A 23,715-nucleotide genomic window follows, 5' to 3' on the forward strand; every position below is an offset into this window, starting at 1 on the left:
GTTCCGGGGTACATGTGCAGGACGTGCAGGTTTGGTGCACAGGGAAATGTGTGCCTTGGTGGTTTGCTGCACAGACCAACCCAACACCTTAGTATCCAGCCCAGAGTCCATTAGCTGTTCTTCCTGATGCTCTTTCCCGCAGTCCTCTGCCACAACAGGCCCTACCCATGTGTCCAAGTATGTTGATCCCCCCATGTGTGTTGTTCTCCTCCATGTGTCTGTGTGGGGCGCACGGTTCTCACGTCCTCACTGTTCAGCTCCCACATTTAAGAGAGAACATGCAGTGTTTGGTTTTCTGGTCCTGCATTAGTTAACTGAGGATAACGACTTCCATGTCCCTGCAAAGGACATGATCTCGTTCCTTTTTATGGCTACGTAGTATTCCATGGTACCACATTTTCTTTATCCAGTCTATCGTGGACGGGCATTTGGGCTGATTTCATGTCTTTGCTATCGTGAATGGTGCCACAGTGAACATATACATGCAGATATCTTTATAAAAGAATGAATTTTTTTTTTTTTGAGATGGAGCCTCACTCTTTCATCAGGCTGGAGTGCAGTGGCACAATCTCGGTTCACTGCAACCTCTGCCTCCTGGGTTCAAGTGATTCTCCTGCCTCCTGAGTAGCGGGCATTACAGACACCTGCCACCATGCCTGGCTAACTTTTTTTTGTATTTTTAGTAGGGATGGATTTCACCGTGTTAACCAGGATGTTCTCAATCTCCTGACCTCTAGATTTGCCCTGTAATCCCAGCACTTTGGGAGGCCGAGGTGGATGGATCACGAGGTCAAGAGATCGAGACCATCCTGGTCAACAAGGTGAAACCCCGTCTCTACTAAAAATACAAAAATTAGCTGGGCATGGTGGTGCGCGCCTGTAGTCTCAGCTACTCAGGAGGCTGAGGCAGGAGAATTGCTTGTGGACAAGCAGCATCTGGGGCAGGAGAATATCCACATGGCCGATGTGGATATTGTGCCCCAGATGCTGCTTGTCCACAAGACTCATGTCTCAAACCTTGTTAAACTGAGCATGCTCCGTCTCAGACCTGTGCATCTCCCAGCCTGGACAGGGCTTGGAGAGAAACCGTGAATGCATTAGGACTCAAAATGAGAGCACTGTTTTCTTCACTCCCACACACATTATTCTTTCAGTGGCCACTTTTACAGGGAACCCTATTGCATAATTTTATTTTCATATTATAAAGCTTGAGTGTTTCTGAGGACTAAAAACAAACACAGTGACATATGAAAAAGCAAAAAAGAATGTCTTAATTCTGGAACACGTCAACTGTCATACCAAAATTTAATGATATACATTCTCGTGGTGCTTTTTGCAAAGATAACATTAAATATTTTATGTATTTATTTTAGACAGTCTTGCTCTGTCACTCAGGCTGGAATGCAGTGGTGTGATATTGGCTCACTGCAACCTCTGCTTCCTGTGTTCAAGTGATTCTTGTGCCTTGGTCTCTGAGTGGCTGGAACTACAGGTTTGTACCACCACGCCCAGCTAATTTTTTTTGTGTGTGTATTTTTAGTAGAGATAGGGTTTCACCATGCTGGCCAGGCTAGTCTTGAACTCATGACCTCAGATGATCCACCCACCCAGCCACCCAAAGTGCTGGGATTACAGGCATGAGCCACCATGCCTGGCCTATTTTTAATACAGGAACATCTTTTCTTTTTCCTATGTCATGTTAGTTTATATAATAAGTCGTAATATGAAATTTAATTAGTCTTATCCTTAAAGAATATAAACACTGTTGCAGGGTACACATTAAAACCATAAAGACACATGCACACATATGTTCACTGCAGCACTGTTCACAATAGCAAAGACGTAGAACCAACCCAAATTCCCATCAATGATAGACTGGATAAAAATATGGCACACATATACCATGGAATACTATGCAGCCATAACAAAGGATGAGTTCATGTCCTTTGCAGGGACATGGATGAAGCTGGAAACCATCATTCTCAGCAAACTGACACAAGAAAAGAAAACACTGCATGTTCTCAGCCATAAGTGGGAGTTAAACAATTAGAATATATGGACACAGGAAGGGGAACATCACACACTGGGGCCTGTTGCAGGGCGGGGGTCTAGGGGAGGGGTAGCATTAGGAGAAATACCTAATGTAGATGATGGGTTTATGGGTGCAGCAGACCACCATGGCATGTGTATACAAACCTGCATGTTCTGCACATGTACCCCAGAACTTAAAGTATAATTATATATATATGTATAATTTGTACCTAGAAAGTGATGATATGCCTGGTAGCTCTTTATCACACATACAGACACACCCACACATGCTTGTGCAAACACATGCGTGTGCACTATCCCTTTCTTGCTCAGTACACTCCATCTATCCCTCCTACGGGTGTCTAGGTGGCCTCTGTTCCCACAGAGGTTGGACCCCTGCTGTTCAGTGTTTCCAGGACACCCTGGGTTCACACTGACTGAGTCTCTCCTTGCCCCTTCCCTGTGACTTGGCTACTTAGAGCATGCTAAGAGAGACAGTATGAATCCTATTTTATATTCCTGAGACTTCAGCCCCTCGGCTGTTGGATTTCCCCCTCCCCACATTTTCAGCTGTGTCCTGGGTACACACAGGACACATTCTGACACATCCCGACTGAGCCTCCTCAGAATCCAGGCATTGCCGGTCCCGCTCCTGCTGTTAACTGTAAGGTGATGAGTGCTTTGTGCTTAGCACGCTGCACAAGGTGTAAAACCTTCAGAGGAGAGAGGGGTGATGATCACAGACCAGCGAGTGGAAAATATTTGGCTCCCACAATGTTTCCAGTGCAAACAGATGGCGTCTGAGGCACTGACTGCAGGTGACAGCCATCTGGGGACTTCAGGAGTAACGCAGGACCCTAAATTACAGGGCGTCGGGAAGATAGTTCATTCGGTTAAAAGTGGAAACCAGGCCGGGCACGGTGGCTCAAGCCTGTAATCCAGGCACTTTGGGAGGCCGAGGCGGGTGGATCACGAGGTCAAGAGATCGAGACCATCCTGGTCAACATGGTGAAACCCCGTCTCTACTAAAAATACAAAAAATTAGCTGGGCACGGTGGCATGTGCCTGTAATCCCAGCTACTCAGGAGGCTGAGGCAGGAGAATTGCCTGAACCCAGGAGGCGGAGGTTGCGGTGAGCCGAGATCGCACCATTGCACTCCAGCCTAGGTAACAAGAGTGAAACTCTATCTGATTAAAAAAAAAAAAAGTGGAAACCAAAGTCTCTGCTTTTTGCAGACCCTGATTTCTCTGAGCCGTCCTCTTGCCCTCATGGGCACGTACCCTGTCTTTGTTTGCTCGGCGTCCCAGGCCCCTGGAGAGGCATAGGTTGTCCTTTGGACGCTTGGACACATATGTTTACCAACCGTGGTGCCTGGAACACACAGGCAGAATGCCTGGAAAACCCTCTGCTGTGCCTAGGGCTGACACATGATGTGGCATCCACAGTATTCAAACAAGTGGAACTGCAAAATGCTGGGCTCTGGGCCCTGGACAGGCCCTGCCAGCCACACACACCTCAGGGCTCAAGTGCTGTCCGCATGTGTCCCAGGGAGAGGAGGCAGGGGAGCCACCACCTTCAAGAGCCGATTCATCCCTGACTACGGCTGCCAGGTATGGGGTCTCTCATGCTTCTGGGGACCCTCTCTTTCTTCCATGCCTCATCCCAATTGGACATTCCCCCACAGATCTGCAGGACACTCACATCTCACTCATTTAACAAACATGCAGCTTTCTGAGCTCCCAGCCTCCTCCAGCAACTCTCTCATCCTTGTCTCCTTCTCGCCCTGGCTCTTCAAGAACTCTGTGGTCCCTCTCTCCATTAAAGTAGCTCTCACAGGGGATTATGGGCTGTGCTGTGCCCCCTGCCCACCAATAGTCAATAGTCACATGCAGATGCCCCGGCTGCCAATACCTCAGGATGCGACCAGGCTGGATTGCAGAGGTAACTGGTGGAGACACAGCCATGCTGGAGTAGAAGAGCTCCATCCAAGAGGGCAGGTGTCTTTGTGAGAAGAAAAAACCAACGGAAGACGCTGTGACGAGAATCTGGGAGCCAACGAGGACAGAGGCCTGGATAGAAAGGTCCCCAGTGCCAGCAAAGTTGGGGACCGCTGTGTTACCGATCTCATCTCCTCCATGAGAGTGTCAGCTCACGTTTTCAAAAGATCACTCCTACAGAGGCGTGTGCTCCCTACAAAAGGCTCCAGCATTTGCTTGTAGGTGACTAAACGTTAACTAATGGCGGAGAAACGCCTGATAAACTTACAATGCTCTTATCAAATCAGCTTTCCCAAACTTTCCGTTTCTGGGTGACTTTTGCCTTTCTTGTTTCTCCTCTCCTGTTTTGTTCTGTAGGTTTGGGTGAAATGAGAGAGTCCTCACACAGATAGTCCAGGTTATATTTTTCATACGACCAGGTGATGAGTTCCATTTTCTGCCTCGCTTGTTCCATTTGGTGGTTTGGATGCCCAACTAAAGAGCCGGCTTTGAGCTTGCCTGTTGCAGCAACCTGAGAGCAAATGAAAGCTGGCCAGGGGGATGGTGGGGGAGGGCGGATTCAGAAATGACATTGTAGCACATGCTGCACATAAACTTCATGAATCAGCAAAACGATGAAAGTTCGCAGGCAATCAAGTGGCTTTGGAATGAAGATTCGAAGTATAATTGGGGGAATGCTGCAATTTAAATAATTATTATGCACAAATGCAGTATATTTAACACAATGATTTTGCAGAGGATTTTGTGTTAAAATTGTTTTAAGTAGGAAGGATCTCTGCATCTATTAAAGTGCTTTACAGACCTCAAAGGGAAACCGAGATAATCATCCCCCAAAACCTTAACATCCTCGTTTTTCTCCACCCCAAAGACACACACCTCAGTAAGACCACTGGCTGTGAGATGAGGGGGAAATTATTTCATTTGATCAAAAAACTTAAACTATGCAAGATGATTAGGGAGGACCTCTCTGATGCGATGGCATTTGAGAAAAAGCAAGTGAATGAATGTGTCACTTGGTGTATTTTTAATTATTTACACTCACTCTGTCATCCAGGCCGAGTGCAGTGATGTGATTTTAGTTCACTGCAACCTCTGCTTCCCGGGTTCAAGCAATTCTCCTGCCTCTGCCTCCCGAGTAGCTGGGATTACATGCAAGGGCCACCATGTCTGGCTGATGTTTGTATTTTCAGTAGAGACAGGGTTTCACCATGTTGCCCAGACTGGTCTCGAATTCCTGGGCTCAAGTGATCTGCCTGCCTTGGCCTCCCAAAGTGCTGGGATTACAGGCATGAGCCACCACGCCTGGCTGTATTTATTCTTATTACTTTTTAATTAAGGGTACAGGCTCTGAGGAGGGGACCTCCAGAGGGCCCGAGGTGCAGCCAGGAGAGCAGAGCTGCTGGAAGGTGGTGGGACAAGGCAGGGGTTGGGGGTGGACAGTGTCACACAGGCTGTTGTGAGTGGAAGAACCATGAAATTTCGTGTCCAGAGTAGGGCATCTTGAAGAATGACAGCGGCGCTGCTATTAACTGAACACAAACTGGGCTTGACCCTAGTAAACTGGGACATAGATTCACCTCAGTGTATGGGCATTGGTTTCATTCTGAGAGCTGAGCTGTGGCATGATGTGCCTTCTGCTTTAAAAGGATCGCTCTGCTGCAGGAGGCACCTGCCCGAGGCACCACTATGCCACAATGCCAGGGCCAGCCAGACCTGCGCGCTCCCTCGCCTCTGCAATACTTTATTTTGTCAACGGGGTGTTTGCTGGCGGTTGAGTGACTCAGGCAGTGCTGCGCCATTTCCTTATTGTTCCTGGAAGGTTTTCCACCAAGCGGCACAGCCTGGAGGCAGGGGCTGGGACTCCCTCGGGACAGAGAAACCTCCTTTGCACTGTCAGAGGCAGTGTGCCTACCTTGCTGGCCTGTCTAGACCAGTGGCACGCCAGCCCTATATTCAGTTCAGGTCATTTTGGTTCACGGCTTACAGGCATCTCTGCTGGCCGCAGATATCTGTTCTGAAAATCAGATGCTCTGCGCAGGAAACGCTCTCTGGAGGCCTATTTCTCATTATTTTGAATGGGAAGAATTAAGACGCCTTACATGTTAACTACCTCTCCTCCCTAGCCAGTGTTTTGTCCGATGATGGAAGCAGGCTGGGCACAGCCTGCTCACATCCTGAAATGATGCTAAGAGGAAAGACCAGGCTGTGAAGAGACACGAGTTGCCACTTTGTTTCTGGTTGAAATAGAAAGTGACAGGAGGAGAAACCCCTATGTGTGTATTGACGATTGCAGGTGCTCGGAGATAGGCGAGAAGCTGTCCACCTGGACGAGCTGGGAGGCACGGGGCTGGGGGGAGGGAGGCTGCTGATTTAAAAAACACACATTTCAGTATTATTGTCATTGCTACAGCAAATAGGAGCTATGTAATTAAGTAAAACAATAGAACGATGTATGATAAAAACAAATGTCACGTTTGGTTTTATGTCTTAGTTTTAGAGTTTGATTATCGACTTCGTAATTTTTACAGTGGAATGGGTCCAATTTTCTTTGAAAAATATTTTTGTTTCTAGAGTTAGAAAATTGTGACCTGTCTTTAGGAGAGTTACATTCTCTATTCGGCTCTCTACTATCTGTTGGCTTTAACAATGAAAGCAATCTAGCTATTGCGACTCTGTTATTTTCTGTTCCTATTAAGTTTTCAACCTCCATTTATCACACATTACTCATTGCCATCGATTTCGATCTGCTCCTGTGTGCTTACGCTCTTGTATCGGTGTAACGCATTTACCTTATTTTTCTTTATAATAAACTTGAAGATCCAGTGCCATTTGTCCCTCCTTATTGTTCTCATTTTTCAACAATTATGTTTTCAAGTTCAATAAATGATTTCAACAATTATGTTTTCAAGTTCAATAAATAATCCCGTTGGGATTTTAATTGAGATTGCGTTATCTCTATAAATCACCTAGAAGAGATTTATCATCCTCCTGTTTAACCAGAAACGTGGCGCGTTTCTCCATTTCTTCAAGTCTTTCCTCATTTCCTCCTTTTAACACTATTGGCTTCAATGTTCGTAAAGTTCTTACACTTTTCTTTCACACTTAGCCCAGCATCGACTGTTAAAAATACATTTTGTCACTTTCATTATTCATTTTTATTTCCTTTTCATGTCATTGTATTATCAATAATTTATATGATGGCACTGATTATATTAGGGGCAAAGATCATCTGCATCATCCTTTCCTTTCCTGGGAAGACCTACAGTGCTTCTCCATTAAGAGCATAGTTGTCTTCTTTAAAAAATACTTGGTTTTTCCATTCTTTCATAACATTCCTGTAGACTATTTTATGCAAGATAGTGTTCTGGGAAAAGGCAGTGAACAGAAGACATAAAAATCCCTGTCTTTATTGAGCTTACATTTTATTTGCTGTGAATTACCCTTTTCTATTTAAAAAATTTAAAAATAAGATGAGCAATTTTCTTTCTTTCTTTTTTTTTTTTTTTTTGGAGATGGGGTCTTGCTCTGTCTGTCGCCCAGGATGGAGTGTAGTGGCACAATCTTGGCTCACTGCAACCTCCACCTCCCAGGTTAAGTGATTCTCCTGCCTCATCTTCCTGAGTAGCCAGGATTACAGGTGCATGCTGCCACACCCAGCTAATTTTTTATATTTTAGTAGAGATGGGGTTTCACCATTTTGTCCAGGCTGGTCTTGAATTCGTGAGCTCTGGCAATCCACCCACCTCAGCCTCCCAAAGTGCTAAAATTACAGGCGTGAGCCACTGCACTTGGCCAAGATGAGTAATTTTATTAAATGCCTTTCACGTATGAACTTAAAATGATAAGGCTCACAGATGGGGAGCCCAGCAGAAACTGCCGGCCAAGGACGCCACGCTGTGTGTGTGAAGGCTCCAACCAGCAACTTTAAAATAAAGCTTTACACCTGATAAAGAAGCAGTTGGGAGGCTAGATGCATAATGAAAAATGTCTTTTACTGGAAAGGAAGAAGTCCAGGGCAGCGGCCATTGATTAGTTAGCTGTGTGATTTGAGCAAATCATGGTATCATGGTGGGAACCTGGTTAGTTTTCCTCTTTGCAGAATGGTGCAATTGAACTAGCTTTATTCAGTTAGTTATTTAAAAATAAGTATGTATAAAAAAGAATGCATGCCTATTAGACAATTTTCACAGTTCCTTTCAGCTCTGGAAACTGTGATATTCATGTGACAAATGCTGGGGAGGGCAATGGTAATTTTTAAAATAATTTATTCAATGAAGAATGTTACTTTCTTAATAGAAACACATTCAACATAACCATCTGCCTTTATATTTTTTTATTTGCAAAAGCTGAAGAAGAGAAACACGTGTACCTGATATATTTCAGTTAGCAAATGCAAGGTATGACACATTTGGTCAAGTTAAGGGCTATTTAAAATGTATGCATATTTTAAACAATTCTTGCACCAGTGTGAAAATGACCATCTCTGGAGTTTGCAGTGATTTAGAAAGCAGAGCTGCTACAGCGATCAATCTTTCCCCTGAGGTCCCACACTGAGCTTCAAAGGGCCTCACCATTTCAGACTCACAGGACAGAGATTTATCTGTGTTTCATCAAGTATGAAAAATATGTGGATGGAGGGGTTTCCGGCCGGTCCCCCCCAAGTCAGCCAGCCACCTCCATTAATGTCAGCAGACCCATAAATTTTTCCTGTGTTCTAAAGAAAGCAGCTTGTGCCACTGCACAGAAGCCTTGGAAGGTGTCAGTTGCTGCCTATAAATTCACTTACACTCAATAAATGCAATTGAATGCACATGGACTTAATTACCATGGCCCTCCTTGTGAAACTGACGGGCTCACCGGTTCTCAAAGGACAGGAGGAAAAAGTAGTATGTGAAGCAAGGCAATCTCTTAGCGGCACATTACAAAATCTGATTTATTCATTGATGTTTCTACTTATTAGTGGGATATTCTTAGCAGTTATCACTCAAGACCGAAGTGTCCTTCTTGATTCAAAAGTATTATCTTGAACTCTACTCAGGCTCGGGTCCTGCAGGAACCTCCCTATCCAACCTCCCTTTTTCTATTTTATTAAAAGGAACCATATATTTCTCAGCACACAATTGGCTAGTTTGGTTCTGGTTACTCTTCTGGCTCAGAAAATGAGATGCATGCTTTATTTTCGCCTTTCTTAAATATTTATTTGTGTAGAAAAATAAACACCCACACAAGAAGAGAATGCCTTAGGAAGAGATGGAAAGATTTTCCCATTCAAAGGCACTGTGATCCCTTTCTCCTCACTGACACATCATTCAAAACCTCTGCCAGCATTCCCCGGCAACCCCTCCTCATTCACAGGAGCAGGTCCTTCCCTTTTCTTTTTCTTTCCCTCCCTCCCTCCCTCCCTCCTTCCCTCCCTCCCTACCTCCTTTCTTCCTTCCTTCTTTCATCCCTCCCTTGCTGCTTTCTCTCTCTCTCTCTCTCTCTCTTTCTTTTGAAGGAGTCTTGCTCTGTTGCCAGGCTGGAGTGCAGTGGTACAATCCCGGCTCACTGCAACCTCCACCTCCCGGGTTCCAGCGATTCTCCAGCCTCGGCTGGGACTATAGGCACCCGCCACCACACCCAGCTAATTTTTTTTTTTTTTTGTACTTTTTAGTACAGACGGGGTTTTGCCATGTTGGCCAGGATGGTCTCAATCTCTTGACCATCTGCCCGCCTTGGTCTCCCAAAGTGCTGGGATTGGAGGCGTGAGCCACCGTGCCTGGCCTCATTCACTTTTCTAACTCAGGCATCTAGAAAGCTTAGGAAAACAGACAGAGGAGAAAAGCTAAGTTAGCAAAATGTTCAGTCACTTACATTTGGACTCACTTCTTATGCACTACTTTTGAAAAAAAAGTTGTCTTTTACAAGCAGCAACAAGAGTGAGTTGCAGAAAAGGACAACTTTAGAGTCTAGAGGCAAACTCTGACGACCCCCCAGCCTTATTTGATCAAGTGGTAAATGAATATTTATCATATTTATAAAACACAAAGGCATGACTGTTTCTGCTCAAAGCAACACATACATGTTCACACACGTCTCTAAATGACACGGAAATGAAGAGTGTGCTGGAACGAACTGAACGGTTCCACATCCAAGAACAGCGCTGTCCTCTGCTGCAGATGCACTTCCGACTGTACAGAACATGACTCCCAAGTCCTCTGACTTCCCCAGTTATAGTGACCGCAGCAGAGAGGTGGTAGGTTTCAGGTCCTCCACTTTCCCAGAATAGCACCAATTTTATTTTATTTTTATTATTTTTCTGAGACGGAGTCTCACTCTGTCACCCGGGCTGGAGTGCAGTGTTGTGATCTCGGCCCACTGCAACCTCCACCCCCCAGGTTCAAGTGATTTTCCTGCAAAAGTCTCCCAAGTAGCTGGGGTTATAGGCTCCCACTACCATGCCTGGCTAAGTTTTTTTGTATTTTTAGTAGAGACGGGGTTTCATCATGTTGGCCAGGCTGGTCTTGAACTCCTGAGCTCATGTGATCCACCTGCCTCGGACTCCCAAAGTGCTGGGGTTACAGGCGTGAGCCACCGCTCGTGGCACAGTTTTAATTTTTATTAGTGATGCCCAGCTGGTCTCGAACTCTTGACCTCAGGTGATCCGCCTGCCTCAGACTCCCAAATTGCTGGAATTACAGGCGTGAGCCTCTGTACCCAGTCCACTTTTAATTTTTTTTAGTGGTGTCCTTCCCCTCTTTAGTGTGATTCTCTGCCCTGGATGGCATGCAGAGGGTAGCAGTCACTGTTTAGCCCATGGGTTCTCAACGTCGCTCCCCATCAGCAGCAGGGAGCCCATGTATCGCTTGCCTTCCAGGAGGACGGACAGAGAGGCACACTAGAGGGTATGCTGGGGCCCAAGGGTACAACCTGGAACAGGTCCATAAAATCCATTTAGGGCCTTTGCCAAAGAGCCCCAAAGCTGTCTTTCATCATGACTTGGCACCTGGATAAACCAAGAGAGCCTAGAGTTGCTGGGTGTTCATAATTTGATTTACTGTGACAACTGACGTCAAAACTTGCAATTTCACGCGAGCTGTGCACCTGTCCCTGAGGCCTCAGTGAATAATGCCTGGACTGTAAGTTCTCATCCTACCTCTTCTTCATTCAACCTCATATATTTTCCACCAAAGCAAACAGTATTTGCCTTCTCATACGAGTAACCTACACATGGGTTCACATCTCTACAGATTACAGCTGCTTTTGAGAATTTACCAAAAATATAATTACACAAGGAATTCAAAATAATGAGCCTCTAACTCACCTCTCTGTATGTGACCATCAGTCTCCCTCTGTCTTTCTAAAACCTCTTTTTTCACGCTGAAAGTAATTCCTGCTCCATGCAGAAAACTTGAACTACAAAGGGAAAGAATACATATAGCCATGGTCCTCAGAAGATACCTATTGCGAGCCTTCAGGTGGCTTCCTTTGATGTCCTTAGAAGTCCTCAGAGAGAACAGTTCTGAACTTTCTCTTGAGAAACAATTCCAATTTTACACAATGCTCGCGTTTCAAACAGTCTCTACTCATCTAGATTGTACTTCTCAATCTGCCAGTAACTAGGTGGATTTTCAGCCAAGTTACCTGACTTTTCTGAGTCTGCTTTGTCATCTATAAAATAATTGGGGCAAGCCACAGCCAGCTTTCTCAAATCCTACAATTCTCCTTTTCTCTTTCCCCTCCTCTGTCTTTTTCTCTTTTCCTTTTAACTACACAGAACACCATCACTACACTCTGCATGAAGATGCTAAAAAGTAGGAGAGAGGGAATGAGGAGCTAGGAGAGACCTAGGTTCCCAGGTGGCACCTAACGAGCCATATGACTTTGTGCAGCCACCATGTGTTTCCAACAAAATGAAGCTGACCACCTCCCACTCCTCTGCACCACGTGGCTGAGGACATTCATGCTGGCACACTTGGGAGGAGACCAACTTGGTGTTGTGGGAATATATGACAGAGATCTGAATATGAATCCAGCCTTGCCTCTTATGAGCCATGAGCCCTGAGAAAGCCACTGAACGTGTCTAAGCCTAGGGTTCCCACGACAGCTTCCTGGGGCAGCACCTGGTGCCGTCCCATTGCAGTAGAGAAATGCAAGTTCATCTGAGAGAAAGGACCAGCTTTTATTTATTTATTTTTTAAGACAGAGTCTCGCTCTGTTGCCCAGGCTGGAGTGCAGTGGCACGATCTCGGCTCACTTCCACCTCTGCCTCCTAGGTTCAAGCAATTTTCTGCCTCAACCTCCCGAGTAGTCGGGATTACAGGCGCCCACCACCATGCCTGGCTAAGTTTTGTATTTTTAGTAGAGACGGGGTTTCACCGTCTTGGCCAGGCTGATCTTGAACTTCCGACTTCGTGATCCACCGGCCTCGGCCTCCCGAAGTGCTGGGATTACAGGCATAAGCCACCGTGCCTGGACAGGACTAGCTTTTAAAGATGTGACTAGTGATGGGAGGTGCTGCAGGCCTGAGAGCTCAGAGATGCTATTAGGGAGAGCATCAGGCTGGAGTGGAGGGAGGAACGTGAAGACGGGACATTCTGTCAGTTACTGGATGCTCTCCGGACAGAGAGTATGGTCACTCTCGCTATTTGTGGTTTAGCTCTTGAGTTTGACTGGCATCTACTGGGGAGATGGCAGACAAAAAATCTGGAGGTCTCTCCAAGTCCTGCAAGCCTTTGAATGACAAAGCTGAACGCACAGAACTGTATACTGAAAGGGGAGAATTTTACTGCATTTAAACCGTTTCTTAATTTTAAAAATGAAAAAAAAAATTAAGCATTTCAAGACCTCCTCCAGAAAGAATGTGCATTTGCTGGCGACCTGGAGACACGCTGCTCACCTGCCTCGAGCACACTGTGTGCTGTTTTTTAAAATTTTATTTTATTTTTAGTTTGTCCGCCCTGTTATCCCCTCAGCTGCATGCCCACCCCACCCCACCCCTGTCTCTCCACTCCTCCACCACCAGCCAGCCTCTCCTTTGTAGGTCGGCAATGCAGCATTTTGACTGTGGGCGCCACAAAAGTCGTGTACAGTTGTGAATACGAAGGCACCACACTTTGGAATAAAAACATGGGGTACTATGGATATGGGAAACATCCAAATTGCAAATTGTATATCTGAGAATCTGATGGCCTTCCTATGGGTTTAACATGATTACCGAGGGTGCATCTTGTGTCATATACTGCTCCAAGGGCTTTATATTTACAAATCCATATTACTCTACGTATGAGGTAGGTACTATTACTACCCCAGCTCCTGTTTAAGATGAGGAAATGGAGGCACAGAGAGGTTAAGTAACTGGATCAAGGTTACACAGCCTGCAAGTGGTAGAGCTGAGATTTGAACCCAGGGCCTCTGATCCTCTACATGTGTGTGGCATTTGCGATGCACTTGCTGATTAGAGATGCAGAAGACACCATCACATCAGAAGACTGAAAGCAGTGGCTGGTCTACATCCTCAATCAGGCTCACCTGCGGAGGACTCCAATTACCTCAAACCTCCATGTTTTCCCAGGTCACCCCCACTTCTGACTGATTACGTGTTGGTTTAAAAGATGGAATGTGGCTACCTAATTCACATCACCTTCAGATTCCTTAAGCTTACATGAGTTAAGAGGAGTCTGCTAAAATCAGGCTAGCAATGCCCCTCGGCCAGTGCCAGAGCCGGCACCGAATGGGAGTGGGGTGGAGGGTGGGTGTTCACCTCCCTCTGCACTGAGGGGTGAGCTGGAAGTCAGGAATACTTTCAACAAACTAAGTAACAAGCGCAGCTGGTGGAGAAATGGCAATGGTCCACGGCAGCGCGAGCTGGAATTTTCACCAGGGTCCAGAGGTGACAGCTGTGGGGAGATGAGGAGAGGCTGCAGCATCTTCAGGAGCAGAAGCCTACAGTCCCAAGGCTGTGGGCCACGCAGCCCACCTGGGCTTCATGCTGCTCTGTTATCGCCCCAAGGGGCTGGATGAGGTTACAGCTGAGACCCCTTTAGGATACTTTAACGTGAAGCTTATTGATAAATCCTGAGACCTAGATGGAGTTCAGGCCAAGAGAAGTACCAATCAGAGCAAGACGTTTTCTGTAACAGGTGTATCCATGACTGCTCTGGATGATATGGGAGCCACTAGCAACACGGAGCCATCTAAGCTTAAATTTAAATGAAATAAAATGAAATGTAATTAAAAATTCCTATCCTCAGTCATCCCAGCCACCTTTCAAGTGCTCATTAGCCACATGTGTCCAGAGGCTACCACACCAGACGGTGCACATGAAGCACATTTCCACCACTGCACCAAGTGCTGTGGGCAGCCCTGGTCTGGACAAACACAAACGTCCGTAATTCCTTCCTTCATTATGAACGCTTAGTGAATGAAAGGGATCCCCAGAGATACTGAGTCCTAATCTCCAGAGTCTGAAAATGGTATCTCATATGGAAAAAGGGGCTTTATAGATGTGATTAAGAACCATGAGATGGGGAGATTATTGTGGATTATCCAGGTACATCCTAAATGCAGTCCTAAGCGTCCTGTAAGAGACAGGCAGAAGGAGATTTGATGAACATTGAAGAGGACAACGTAATGTGACCACAGAGGCAGACAACAGAGCGAAGTAGCCACAAGCCAAGGAATGCTGGAAGCCCCCAGAAGCCGGCAGAGGCAAGGAAGGGTTCCTCCCCTGGAGCTTCTGTGGGGAGCACAGCCCTGCTGGCACCTTGATGTCAGTCTCTCGATTTGTGAACTGGGAGAAAATTAATTTCTCTTGCTTTAAGCCACCACAGTTCAATAGCAAACTAATACAGGGTTAAATTAGTTAATGGATAAAGCACTTTGAATTCCTGGTATAGGATGAGTTCTCAGTAACTGCTAGTTCCTGTTATAATTGAATACACACCTAATGCGTCCAACCACCAAAAGGGTTCCAGTTACAAGGGAGGCCAGGGGTGAGGTACAGCGAAGGAGCCCACATTTGAGTTACGGCTCTGGGAGCAGGAGGTAGGGCTGAAGGTTTAAGCAGAGGGCATCGGTGTTTGCTTGATGAACAACTGAAGCACCTTCAAACCCAAATCGTGTTTCTCAAATTGCAGTATTTAACATAAATAGCAGTTTCAAACAGTTCATCCAATACAAAGAAGAATAAACACAACTGCCACAGTTTCTAGAACTCTCTAGAAAATTCTAGGCCCTTAGAGCTTAAGTGTGAAGCAAAAGAAAACACACCGGGGTGAGGTAGGACATAAAATCCAAGAGAATTAACTAAAAAACTTTGAGAAGCGATGTGAGAGTTCACTTAGGGAATGCACAAACAATGTAAAAGTAAGCAACCAAGAACAAGAGAAAATATTCGAAGAAAATCTCATCCAGAGCAGAAAATGTGCACACAAAATGCATTACCTCAACAGGCAATTTGTGGGGCCCAAGTGCTTTATTCGCATCACTTCATTTAGCCCCCAACAGCACCGGAGAAGTGATGCCCAGGGGCGCCCAGCCAGCAAGGGGGCATCTGCTGGCAGAAAATGGGCAATGGGCTGCTGCGACTCTATTGTTTTTCTCACTGTTGCTTTCTTTCCCTCTCTTTCTGGCTTTGCTATAAGCCAGTCAAGACAAAAGACAGATGATAAACTGAGAAGTCATTATTGCAAGAATTCAAAAAGCTGTCGTATCTTCAATACATATATAACGACATTTCAGAGATCACTAAACAAACAAACACGAAAAGCGAAGCGGAAAAACGGCCATTTTACAACACTCACAACGAAGAAACCAAACAATCCTTTGACTGCACTGTTAACACAACGTGTGCGCGGTGGCTCACGTCTGTAATCCCAGCACTTTGGGAGGCCGAGGCGGGTGGATCACGAGGTCAAGAGATCGAGACCATCCTGGTCAACATGGTGAAACCCCGTATCTACTAAAAACACAAAAAAATTAGCTGGGCACGGTGGCACACGCCTGTAGTCCCAGCTACTCAGGAGGCTAAGGCAGGAGAATTGCTGAACCCAAGAGGCGGAGGTTGTGGTGAGCCGAGATCGCACCATTGCACTCCAGCCTGGGCAACAAAAGCGAAACTCCGTCTCAAAATAAATAAATAAAATTAAAATTAAAATAAAAAACGTGTGCAAATTAAAAGATGACTGAGATATCATTTTTCTTTCATCAATTTAGTAAAATATTTTTAAAAGTTATAATTAATTCATTAACTAGTGCATCCATGCAATCGAAACTGAGGCCATCAAAACAAAGATGTTTTTCTTTGGAAACGTATTTCAAGGACAAGGGAAAACCCAATGTTAAATTTTACAAATTGGAGAAAGGATTCCTAAAACTGTAATGAAAAAATATATATGTGAGAGAAAAGGACTGGAAGGAAATTTATCAAAAAATTTCATGGTAGCTATCTCTATGTCCTGACAGATGATTGTAATTTTCCTCTTTAAGATTTATCTCGTGCATGTTCTACAATGAGCATTACTTTTAACGTTGGGGAAAGAACTTCATATACAATAACATAAAAATCGACTTAAAACACAACCCATTTTGTCAGCTGGAAGTGCTGATTGAATGAGATAAGCACCATTCTGCAAACTGTGGGAGTGCAAATTAACTGTAACTTTGAAGAGTCTGTTGAGCTGTCATTGTGTGTCCTACGGGAATTTTTCCTGAGGACTGATCATGGTTCATGGTTCAAAAGACAATATTTGCTTTTTATTTGCCTTTGATTTAAAAAAGCAAGGAAAGGGATTTTATCAAAGTCAATCAGATAAGTGTAATCCAGTTAAAGAAAATAAACATACCCTTGATCTTATGTTACTTCAGAAAGAGGTATTTTTACGTCTTTGTGAATTCTGCGCTGCACACCACACCACGAGGATGACTCTAACCTGTAAACTGTCAGGTCCAGGACACGGGATAAAGTGTTCTCAAGGGAACAGGCCAGTGAGGGCTGGATCTTCCAAGGAAGCCCGTAAACCCCGGGACAACTGAGAAGGCGCTCCCAGGATGACACCCAGAGCTGCTCCCGTCTCCTGTGACCCTGGTGGCGAACAAACTCACATCCACAGCCAGCCCCGTCTCCCTGTCCTTTTATCAAAATGCAGCTGCCACGGGCACCCAAGGTAATACATTCATTGATGTTTCTAAAATCAGTGCATCTTAACAATGCAAAATCGACCCAAATAGATGGGCTTTCTTTTTCCTCACATGTTTTCTAACGAGGGTTTTTATTATAAAAATAACACTTATTTTCTATACTTCTAACAGTACAGAAAAATATGAAACAGAAAGTTACCCTACCACTCTAGCCCCTGGAGGTAGCCATGCTGACACTTTCTAGTGTATCCTTCCAGAAGCTTTCCATCCACCTGCAAACATATATTTATTTTATTTATTTATTGAGACCAAGTCTCACTCTGACATCCAGGCTGGAGTGCAGTGGTGCATTCTTGGCTCACTGCAACCTCCGCCTCCCGGTTTCAAGCGATCCTCTCGCCTCAACTTCCTGAGTAGCTGGGATTACAGGCACCCGCCACCGCACCCAGTTAATTTTTCTATTTCTAGTAGAGATGGGATTTCACTATGTTTGTCAGGCTGGTCTCAAACTCCTGACATCAGGTGATCTGCCCACCTCAGCCTCCCAAAGTGCTGGGATTACAGGTGTGAGCCATTGTGCCTGGCCTGAAAACATAGATTTAATAAGTTAAATATGTTTGTGAATATATATATGTACAATATTTTAGCATATTTGGGGTTATAGTTGTACATAGTACTTTCAATTTGGTTTTGTTAATAACAAATTAGATTTTAACCTGTCTATATGAAAGTAAGAATCATTTCACCTACCGAAAATACATTTTTGAACACCTATTCCCTGACACCTGAGAAGCTGGGGGAAGCTCCTGAGAAGGGAAATTCACGAACACTGGGCACACGGCATCCTTGTTAAGTATGAAAACGATGGTTTTAGGTGTAAACCAAAGTGATTTCATCAGAAGACTTAATTCTTTTGAAACAATGCCTTTTTACCTGCATTTCCATGATTGCAGTTGCACAAAATCATCCCAAGTATATTTTCTCCAGACCCAATTATGTAACTGAATAAGAATGAAAAGCTGTAATACCATCAGCTTGCACCATTCGCGGCTTATTCATGAAATTCATATAGCAGTTTCATCCAAGTCCCAGGCAGAGTGTTAATTGGGAGGGGGGCACCTGGGTGAGCAGTGGTTACAGGCTGGGAGAAATGATAGTGGCCCACACATAGAGGTCTAAGCAGCCTTCATCTGTTCACAACTCCGTGAAACAGGGACGATTCTCGTCCTCGTATCACAGATGAGGAAACTGACGCACAGAGAAGCAAAATGACTTGCCCAAGGTTGCTCCGCTGTTCTGCGGGAAGCAGTGACTCCAGTCTGTGTTCTTAACCATTGAGCAAGACCGCCTGGAGGAGGAAAAGTGGAGGGCCTCCCAGAGCTCAAGGAAGAGACGGAAGGAACCTGGGAGGGGGGCAGAGGCCTTTCATAACAAGTGACTCTCAACTTGAACAACAAAGTAGTGGGCCGACATGGTGCGGGGAGGGAGGGTGGGGACCCTGTGTCCTCAGGCCCCATCCTGCAAGGGCCTCAGCCAAAGAGCAGGGTGAATATTGAGACCCTGGCAGAAGCTCTGGAATGGCTGAGGAAACTCTGAACTTCGAGGCGGTGCTCATCTTCCCTCCTGGGCAGCATCGGGTGGGGTTGATGGTAGCAAAATGTGGAGGACCTGTTGGGTAGGCCCCTGAGACCTGGGCCTGGCATCACCTATGCTCATGGGGGCCATGGCGGTTCTGAGAGAACAAGAAGCCAGCAGGGCTGGGCTCAGACCCAAGAGACCCGGACAGTGGCTGGCCAGTCCTGGGGACACATGGCAGAAACCACAGGCTGCAAATGAAGCCCCCTACAGACCAGGTGGGCTGGACCAGCACAGCCATACCACATGGCTGCAGAAACCCACCAGGGGCCGGGTGTGGTGGCTCACGCCTGTAATCCCGGCACTTTGGGAGGATGAGGAGGGCAGATCACTTGAGGTCAGGAGTTTGAGGACAGTGTGGCTAACGTGCTGAAACCTCATCTCTACTAAAAACACACAATTAGCCAGATATGGTGGTGCGCACTTGTAATCCCAGCTACTCGGGAGGCTGAGGCAGAAGAATCGCTTAAACCAGGATGGCAGAGGTTGCAGTGAGCTGAGATCACACCACTGTACTCCAGCCTGGGTGACACAGAATCTGCCTCAAAAAACTAAAAATGAAACCCAGCAGGGCACAAACAGGGTGTGCCCAGCACTCTTTGCCCCAGCTGCCAGCTTGTTGGCGTGAGGATACAGAATTTCCTTTTGCAGTCAGATGCAGTAAGGAGAAGAAAAAGGGGCCAAGATTCTTGAGAGAGAGAGACGTCTGAATTGGCTTCAAATTTGCCCATGAGATAGTTAATCTGAAAGAAACCACTTTAAACCAGAAGAGACAGGGTCACCTATAACTGGCAAATGCAAGTCTTTACCCCGACTTTTAAATTTACTTATTTATTTTCCTTTCTGCTGTGACCCTTTTTTGGTGAAGATGCAGTCTTATGCCATGAGCGGGAGTGGGAGTCTGAGCACGTTGGTAGCAACTGGAAAGCTGGGCTTTGGTATTCTGGATAACAGAAGAATGTGCTAGTTTTAGGAACGGAAGCACTGCATTTTTGCTGACATACCACCATTACTGTGTTATATTCCTAACGGTTCTGTGGAGGTCTGAGTGATATACAATCAACTGATCATATTTCAAGGATAGAATTGCAGATGTTGTGACAAATGTGTACTCTCATGAAACCATCCCCAGAAAGCAAGGAGGGAAGTGTTGGAGGAAGGAGGATCAGTGCACAGCGATGCCTTCTGCTCAATTAACACCTGCCCTGCCTCCATTCATCATCATCAGCAAAGAACTTATACAACATACAACATCAGACTCCTCATTTTAAATACCCATCATCCCATTTTGCTATAAAATATCCCTGATAAATAAGACATGGAAAGAAAACCTCACAAATGTAATCAATTTTGCATTTTAAAATTGTGTTTGTAGGAAACGATGGAACTCTCAGTCAAAAGCAGCTCATTGCTATGCCAAACATTCATAAAGAAACTGTGATATGAAATTGAAGTATTATTGAGGAGACAGTGCAGCAGGATCCCATGCACAGTTAAGATTAGAAGTTTATAGTAGTTCAGATTTTCGTAAATCACTGTAAAAGTAATTGATATGCATTAGATATCTATGGCTGCGTAACAAGTTACTCCGAGCCTTAGCAGCTTGAAACAGCAAACGCATATCTCGTCACAGTTTCTGTGACTAGGGAACCAGATGTGGCTCAGCTGTGCACCTCTGCTTCAAGGTCTCTCACAAGGCTGCCACCAAAATGCTGGCAGGGACTGTGGTCTCATCTGATGGCTCACCTGGGTCGAGGGGATCCACTTCCAAGTCCATGCCTGTGGTTGCTGGCAGCATTTAGTTCTCAGGCTATTGGAGGGGGGCCCTCATCTTCTCACAGCTAATGCCTGGGAACCTCTCCCTGCTCCCTGCCACATGGACCTCTCCACTGGGCAGCTGACACCATGGCGGCTGACTCCTCTGAGCCAGCAAGGGAGAGAAGGCAAGTGAGAGAGCAGGCAAGGTGAGCAGGATGAAGGTGATATCCCATCACGTTAGCTGTATCCTTGTCTTTGGAAGTGAGTTACTAGGTATAGCTCACAGTCTGGGGGAGGATCAGTGGAGACCAGCTTAGAGGCTGCCTGCCACAGATATCTTTTAATATAATCTTTTGAGAGAAAGTTTGTTTTTTCTATTGCCAACATTTAAATTCTCTGGTCCTGATGAGCTAACCAGAGTTGGCGTCAGAGCATCTTGAGACCCGATGTGATATGGTGCAATACCCTATCAAGAAAACAGACGGCCAAGTCTGCCTTCTATGGCTCCTGGGACTGATCACAACAATCTGCCCTCTTTTCTTCCCTTCTTGAAATGAAGTTGATTTAAAAAAACTCTTCTAATCAGGTTACCAACAAAGTGTTCTGCTGTGTAGAAAAATGCTCTAATGAATACTGTTTAAAAACTGTCTTTGGTAAACAAGTTTTAACTCATTGAACATATCTTTTATGTGCATTAAAGAAGAACCTTAAATATGAATAGGCCCGGAGCCTTGTTCCCAAAACTACCTATCTACCCATCTGATAAAGTTTGGGTACCCCTTCCAAATCTCATGTTGAAATATGGCCCCTGGTGTTGGAGTTGGGGCCTGGTGGGAGATGTCTGGGTCATGGGGGCTGATTCCTCCTGGCTTGGTGCTGTCCTTGCTGTAGAGAGTGAGTTCTTGTGAGATTTGGTTGTTTAAAAGTGTGTGGCACCCCTCCCCACTGCCAACCCCGCATGCTCTCTTTTGCTTCTGCTCCTGCCATTTGACATGCCTGCTCAGGCATCACCTTCTGCGGTGAGTTAAAGATCCCTGATGCAAACAGAAGCAGATACCAGCACCATGCTTCCTGTAAAGCTTATAGAGCCTTGAGCCAACTAAGTTTCTTTTCTTTACAAATTATTCAGTCTCAGATACTTCTTTATAGCAATGCAAGAACCACCTAACACACCATCATTTCAAGGAGACCTGGTGGCCAGGTGTCAAGTCTCAGGAATCAAAAGCTGCCTCAAAGAATTACAAAAGAGAAGGACCATGATCCAGAATTTCAAGCTTCTTACATGGAGAGAGGCTGGCTAAATGCCAGATGGGAAGGTTGTTGCTGGGTCCCCTGGCTTTTGGACAGACCTGGCCTATGAAGTTCTGCCATCCTGGGTCTATGTCATACACCCATGATATTCCAATCCATGGGGTCACAGAGGCATTATGTGGACCATTTTTCCATATTTTAAAAAATAAATTTCTGAATTTTTAGTCTTGGCATTTCACTTTCCTAAAACAAAGCCGAGAAACCTCATGACTCTATATCAATATGCTTCTGTGCTTAAAAACATACAATAACTTCAGCCGCTAAAGATAGACTGTCTGGATATACCACGATGTAGCTCATGTTCACCTGCATTCAATGAACCAATGGCGGATCTGGTCTTGAAGGTTCTCCTTGATGTCCAGGCCTTCCATCAACTTCAGGTCATTCTTGATGGTTACCAGGGCCTCCCTGTAGTCCTCTTCATGCTTTATCTGAACCTCGTTCCGTAGGCGGTCCACCTTTTCAGCCTGTATTACTGTAGCACTGACTTCATTAAAGAAAGGAGGTGGAGCCTGAAAATACACACAAACAAAAAGGTTTGAGGTCATAAAAGTTACAGAGCTGGTAAAAAAAAAATAAAATAAAATCGAAAACTAATCAAATGTGTCAATATCTTCCATGGTGTCCTAGAAAAGGCAAATAAGAAATACACACATCTAGAGGAAGCATAGTTAACTGAGTGCATTTACTCAGTGTATTTAACCCAAAGTCCCTGACATAATGCTTCATGTTCCTCTGTTTTGAAATTTTAAGCTTTGTTTGAGGTTTCTCTCCTGTCAACAACATAAATCTGGATTTACAAAAAACTCCATCTGAGAATTACAGAAATGAAAAGTTTTATTCATTGTATAGAAGAAACATTTGGAGCTAATCTTGTCATCTTAAGTGTTTTATTAAACACACTTGCTTTTTTTTTTCCTTTCCTACCTTCTGTTGGATTTATGGAGTTAGCTTTGTTCATTCTTGTCATGTAGTGGTTTAAAAATTATATGTCTTATTTTAATCTTCTACTGGTTATTCTTAAAATTTTAACCTGTTTCTTAACACCTGTATTTCCATCTTTGTCTAGAATTTATTATTATCTAGAGCTTCTTTGAACAAGCCTATGCATGTGTTCACTTTTCTTCCCACAACCTCTCATTTTAAAATATCACAGACTGTAATTAACTTTGAAAAGCAGCATGTGTTTCTGTGGGGAGCAGTAGCCATCTTGTAACTATGTTGCTTAAGCTTTTGTTCCTCTTACCTAAACCTCCATCTTGTGGGCTTCACTTATTGTTTAAGTTTCACATTCCTCCTAGTTAGGAGGCTAGCCTGCAGCCTCGTCTCCATGGTTACTCTCTGACCTCAGCCCTCAGAACTTCCCCCCTTACTTGTTTATAAGCAACCGCCTTGTAGCTAATAAACGAGACTTGATCAGATCCTTGACTTGTCTCCATTCTCTGCGTCTCCTGTCTCTCTCTTTTAATCCCCACTCCCTCCCTAGGGTCTCAGTTGTTTGTCCTGTGGGCTGGGACATGTTTCCAATTAACTATGAGATGTCCTAGTTTCTCTGCTTACTCTTTGCATTAGTCCATTTTTGCACTGCTATAAAAGAATACTGGAGTCTGGGTAATTTATATGGAAAACAAATTTATTTTGGCTCACAGTTCTGCAGGCTGTATGAGAAGCATGGTGCCAGCATCTGCTCGGCTTCTGGTGAGACCTCAGGAAGCTTACAATCATGGCAGAAGATGACAGGGAGCCAGTGCCTCATGTGGTGAAACAGAGCAAGAGAGAAAGAAGGGGAGGTCCCAGACTTATATAAACAACCAGCTCTTGTATGAACTGAGAGAGAATTCACTTATCGCCATTTATGAGATA

At 45.0% G+C, this 23,715-nt stretch overlaps 1 protein-coding gene across 3 annotated transcripts in view; it reads right to left on the reverse strand.

Moving 5' to 3' along the window:
- Nucleotides 1-23,715, reverse strand: part of DRC11 (dynein regulatory complex subunit 11) — a 192,273-nt gene that overhangs the window by 120,777 nt on the left and 47,781 nt on the right. For all 3 annotated transcript variants that reach the window (XM_054258074.2, XM_008999752.5, XM_054258075.2), the window contains exon 6: nt 22,159-22,364. In XM_054258074.2, the coding sequence (XP_054114049.1) occupies nt 22,159-22,364 (206 nt within the window). The remainder of the gene's footprint in view (nt 1-22,158; nt 22,365-23,715) is intronic.

This window comes from Callithrix jacchus, chromosome 6, assembly GCF_049354715.1.
Source record: "Callithrix jacchus isolate 240 chromosome 6, calJac240_pri, whole genome shotgun sequence".
In the NCBI taxonomy this organism is placed as follows: Eukaryota; Metazoa; Chordata; class Mammalia; order Primates; family Cebidae; genus Callithrix; species Callithrix jacchus.